We start from the raw sequence: 5,142 nt of genomic DNA on the forward strand, positions 1-5,142 counted from the left end.
AGTGCCGGCTCCTTGGAGCTTTGGTGGCTCACTGGCAAGTCTACGACTCTCTGATTTGGTGTGGATGACTTTGTGCAAGGGACATGGAGACTCCTATCCTTCATGGAGAAACACCTTAGCGGAAATCGGGCATCAAGCTGACCGTGGTAACTTAGCAAGTTTTAATGAGTCCCGAAAGAGACTTAGTGATCGAGAAGCAATACTCTCGATAGAGTGATTCAACAATGTGGACTAGGGATGGCTTAGTGACTACCGATACCACGTGATAAATCTTCGTGTCAAAAATTTGCTTCCTCTCATCTTTTCTTTATGTTTCCGCATTTCATACTTGTAACTTGTGTGCCTTTATTTTCTTAGTATAGATTAAGATAAGATTGGCTATAGGTTGCTTAACTCTTTTGGAATGAGGGTTTCACACTATATGAACTGTAGTTGCACATCAAGATAGCATATTTTATTTTAAATTTTTGTGCAAATTACTTGGAGCTCTAGGTTAAGATTTTAAGTTGTCTAATTCACATTCTTCTCCTTTTAGCCTACGAGCATCCAATTACTTTCAGAAACCTTATCGGGTCTTTCGAAAAAGAAAACCATGGGAGGGATTCGGTGGGGATGCGGAGGAGGTGCCATCCGTTTAAGTTCCATATCGTTTTGTTAGCCCCAGGCAGAGACGTTTTGAGACTTGTCTTCGACGACTTGTTGTCATGCTCAGTGGCAGAGGACCATGGCGGCAAGGTTATTTGATAATTAATGCCTAATCATAGGCCAATTAGGATTAAAAGATTTGTCTCTTCATTTACAGTTAAACTGCATAATTAATTATTTTTTCAACTGCATTTAATGCTCTATGCATATATTCGAAGATTTGATGTGATAGGTACTGTAGGAAAATTTTTACGAATTAAACAGGGCCACAATAATGGAAGTTCTCTTGTAGACTCTACTCAAAATCCATCAATATGCACTGGATCCCAATGATATGACGTCTCATCAGCGACGACCCGACCGGTCTCTCCAATGAGGCAATGACTGATAACCAATAATATCTCTCATCACAGGTCAACAGTCAGAGATGGTGTTCGGTTGAACGACGACGGTTTGGTAGTCCAAGGAAAAGCTACACAAATTCTGACTATTTTTTATTTGCAGTACCATCAGCCATGTGGCTTTCGCTCTAGATCGAGCAGGAGCAGCAACCTGCTGCCCTAGAACTGCATGCTACTAGCTCATTCAGTTCCTCTCGCTCTCGGCGTGAGGTAGGCGCAGAGAGGGTCGAGCTTGTAGGCCGTGACGTGGACGGTGTCGACCTTGTCCTCGTCCCCTTCCTTGAGCCTCCAGGCGAACTCCTGCACGAACCTCGCGATGGACGTGCACGCGATGTTCGTCGCCTGCATCATGCCGGCGCAGATCCTCCTCCCGCCGCCGAAGGGTATCGTCTTGTTCGTCTCTGCAGATCTGAACCTGCCGCCGTCCAGGAACCTCGCCGGCTCCCACTCGTCCGGCTCGTCCCAGTCCTTCTCGTTCATGTGGCACGCGTACACGTTGATGATCACCTAGCATAATTGTGATTGAACATGTTACAACCCATATTCCGCAGCCAACATTTTATTTGCCACTCTCTCCGTTCCAAATTATAATTCATTTGATTTTCTAACCCCCAAGAGTTTGACCTCTCGTCTTATACAAAAGTTTTGTGCAAAATATCACTTTTTTGTGATGGTTTGCTTTATACAAGTTCTTCAAAAATAATTTAAATTTAAAAATATTTGTGTAAAATTTTTGAATAAGACAAACGGTCAAATTTGGGAATTATAATTCGGAACGGAGGGAGTAGATTGATTGTCATTGTTGTGGTTAATTATTACCTCTGTGCCGGCTGGAACGTCGTAGCCTGCCAAGCTGGTGTTCTCATGGACAAATCTTGGGGGTAGTATTGGAACTGGGGCGTGCCTCCTCAGGGTCTCCTGGAACACGGCGTTCAGGTAGGGCAACCGTGGCAGGTGTTCCTCGGTGACCGTCTCGTTGCCACAGACCTCTCGGATTTCCTGGTAGAGGCGATCCTGATGTTGTGCAAATTGAAGGAAATGGGGGTAACACAGTCGTCAGTCAACAAAGGCGGCGTATCATGTCAGTATCTAGTTTTTTTCCTCTGGAAACTAAAAATTTATTAGTTTCAAAAAGTACTTGCCTGTTTTTCTGGGTTCTTGGCTACCTCATACATGGCCCACTCTGTTGCGACCAGAGTGGTATCTGCAGCTTCTAGGACTACCTCCCATATCAACATGATCAATTGCTCTTCAGTCAGCTCTGCATTTTCTGCTAACAGGTAGTCCAGATAGGACAACCTAGCCTGCATGCATTTTATAGGATTAGTAGTGATCTAAACTAAAAAGTAATAAAATTGATGATCTTGCTGTTTCCCCACACTTATTTTTCGACTGTGCATGCGCACGTTTTTCGTTAAGAGGAAATTTCTGCACCCCCCCAAAAAAAAACATTACCATCCAAATAAGATGACTATATATAAGAGTTACCTCTCCGCGTGCAATTCTTTCCTTCTGCCGATTGATCAGGGCTCGCATCACTGCGGTTCGCCTCGCTTCGGTGGTAAGCACTTTTGTTTCGAAGCTCTCATTCGGAACCCAGCTGAGGTACGGGAAGAAGTCCCTCCAGTCGACCTCAAGAACACACCACATGAAGTCATGCACAACGGCCTCGTAGATTTCGTCCCTCGATAAAACCCTCCCAAACTCTTCTACGTAGATCGAACTCACGTCCTCACCCAAAGCCTGAATAAGAGGAGTCCTATCGTCTGAAGCTGTTCACCCAAGTATCACCATTGCCAAGAACAACTAACACTGGATGCAGACTTACCTGAGCCACAGATAGGCCGAATAGCCCACTCGTGAAAACCTCCCGAAAGTTCAGAGGAGTCTTTGGGTCATCAGACACCATTTTGTGAAAAGTGCTCACCATGTCATCGATCATGGTGTCCCTTGAGGCCCGATATTGTTTCTGAAATTTGCGCGATCGCGTCATTTTTTTTCAGAACTCTCGGTGATTAGAACTAGTTTATGTAAAACTGTATGGTTCTGGAATTGTTGTGAGCCATATATACCAGGGCAGAAGAACCCAGCAAGCTCTTCATGATATGGCGCTTCCCATTTCTGTGGAATTCGCCGCTGTCGCTTCCGGCAACCATCTTCTTGTCACGACTGAGAATCGACACCGCCTTAGCTAGCTTCCGAGTAGATATGGATGAGAATTTTTCAACCATAGCCTGTAATGAGAGACAGGACATAATAATATGTACTGTGTTCTAATCAAAGCGGAGGCCGGCATTTGAATAACACAGCAGGAGCTAAGGCTGCAATTTCCGTGTTACCGGTAGCCGGTTGTACTCTTCTTCTGTATCAATGAGATAGGCATAATCTCATGCCCGCTCGTTAACAAAAACAACCTATTTATTAAAATGGTTATAGAACACGGCTCCAACTTATTACCTCTTTGGCAACTTCGGTTGAGTTGAGAACAACTGCAGTAGAAGCACCAGTTTTTATACTGTATATCGGACCGTAGTCTTCAGCCCATCTCGTGAAGGCCTGCTGAGGCTTTTTCTCTTTCAGCTGATGAAGGTTCCCAATAATAGGCAAACCAGGAACAGCTGCATGCCCAGATCATGCATAGAGGCAACCAAGATTTAGTTTCTATAGATAGATGTGGCTGTAAGCCTGTACTAATACATTATACATAATAACAACTGCTTGCATAATTGTCAGTAAGCCGGCGGGTAAGATCAGTTAAGGTAGATTCTGTCAGTTTTGTGGAAACTCAGAGCTAAAATAGTCAAGATCGGATGATTATTTTTTTTAAAAAAATAAAGGACACGAATGCAGTGCAGCAAAGCGAGAAGCTGGACGCGGTCACCAACGCAGCAACCGGCGGCGAGGTCGCCATGATCACCTGGGGGCAAGTTGATGCTGTTCTTGTTGCTGGCCCTCTCGGCGAGCGCGGCGACCAGCCCGCCGACGGCCGCCACCGCCAGCACGGACTGCATCCTACTCGGGTATCGGAACGCGCTGGATCGGAGCTAGCGCGCGCGCGGCGGCGGAGTGGAGAGCGGAGCTGGGAGGCAGTGGGCACGGGCGGCAGTGTCAGCGCGTGGCTACTCTTATATATGCTGGCGAGCACGGCAGGACAAGGCGACTAGTCGTACAGGCCACAGTAGCTCCGTCAGCGAGTCGGAAGGCGGGGGAAGAAAAAGAATGGAAAACACTGCTCCGCGACCGCGACAGACGCCGCCGAGGTGAGGATCGTCAGAGGAGGACGACGACTAGTTGCATTTTATGCATGACTGGTTCCTCGATCTACCTTGCCTGCCGATTCCATCACGACGCCCCAGGGATCATTGTTCACAGGTTCGGTCAGAAGTCAGAACACGGGGCAGGAAAACTGTGCATGAATACCGGTAAAAGAAGGTATCCTTCGGTCAGAAGTCAGAACACGTGGCAGGAAAACTGTGTATGAATACCGGTAAAAGAAGGTACCCTTTTCTTTTCTCCTGCTCCTTTTCTTTAGGTCAGTCTCCGTACACAATTTTATGGCACGGTTAACTAGACTATAAATTAGGTAACTATACCACATGAATTTCATGGTAATGAAATTTTTCTCACATCCTATAAAACTCTATACTTCTTTTTTCTTATCATGTCAGCAAAATTAATGATAATACCATAAAACCTCCATTAAGATTAGCTTTAAAATTATCCCACACCTCCACGGATGGCTACGCGGCGCGTTATGGTCAAAGTATTATTCAGACTGCTTCCGTATCTCCAAGGTCTCTTCCTGACTGCTGGTACGTTCCTGCTATGCCAAGCACTCCTGTCGCACCACCACCCACCACGCGAAGAGGACTGCGCCGCCAGAACTGGACGCGTTGCCGGCATCTCATCACCACGCGACCGATCTCGCGACAAGGTGTGTCCATGCCGGCGGGAAATGGTTTTTTTTTTACTAGACGGGAACTGAATTTAGATGTTGAGATTGCCCTGTTTTTCGCGTTAGATCCGGTGGATGTTGCAGCAAGTGATCTAGCATGTGCCGATTTCTTTTTTCTTTCTTTTTATGTTGCAATTACTT

General features: G+C 46.0%; 1 protein-coding gene across 1 annotated transcript; it reads right to left on the minus strand.

The window, feature by feature from the left end:
* Positions 1 to 931: 931 nt before the first annotated feature.
* Positions 932 to 4,147, minus strand: LOC120670803 (ent-kaurene oxidase-like 3). The gene is made up of 8 exons (XM_039950971.1): positions 3,964 to 4,147; positions 3,504 to 3,664; positions 3,119 to 3,280; positions 2,875 to 3,015; positions 2,535 to 2,789; positions 2,189 to 2,350; positions 1,866 to 2,060; positions 932 to 1,553 (listed from the first exon to the last, which is right to left on the minus strand). The coding sequence occupies exons 1-8, from the start codon at positions 4,055 to 4,057 to the stop codon at positions 1,227 to 1,229; spliced, it is 1,497 nt and encodes a 498-aa protein (XP_039806905.1). The 5' UTR covers positions 4,058 to 4,147; the 3' UTR covers positions 932 to 1,226.
* Positions 4,148 to 5,142: the final 995 nt, after the last annotated feature.

Source organism: Panicum virgatum, chromosome 4N, assembly GCF_016808335.1.
Source record: "Panicum virgatum strain AP13 chromosome 4N, P.virgatum_v5, whole genome shotgun sequence".
NCBI lineage: Eukaryota > Viridiplantae > Streptophyta > Magnoliopsida > Poales > Poaceae > Panicum > Panicum virgatum.

Bases quoted from the DNA above. Each gene is read 5' to 3' on its own strand.
- LOC120670803 (XM_039950971.1), bottom strand. From the start codon at position 4,057: ATGCAGTCCGTGCTGGCGGTGGCGGCCGTCGGCGGGCTGGTCGCCGCG. The intron at 3,665-3,963 runs GTGATCATGGCG...CTGGGCATGCAG, and splicing joins CAGCATCAACTTGCCCCCAG to CTGTTCCTGGTTTGCCTATT. The intron at 1,554-1,865 runs GTAATAATTAAC...CAATTATGCTAG, and splicing joins ACGTTCCAGCCGGCACAGAG to GTGATCATCAACGTGTACGC.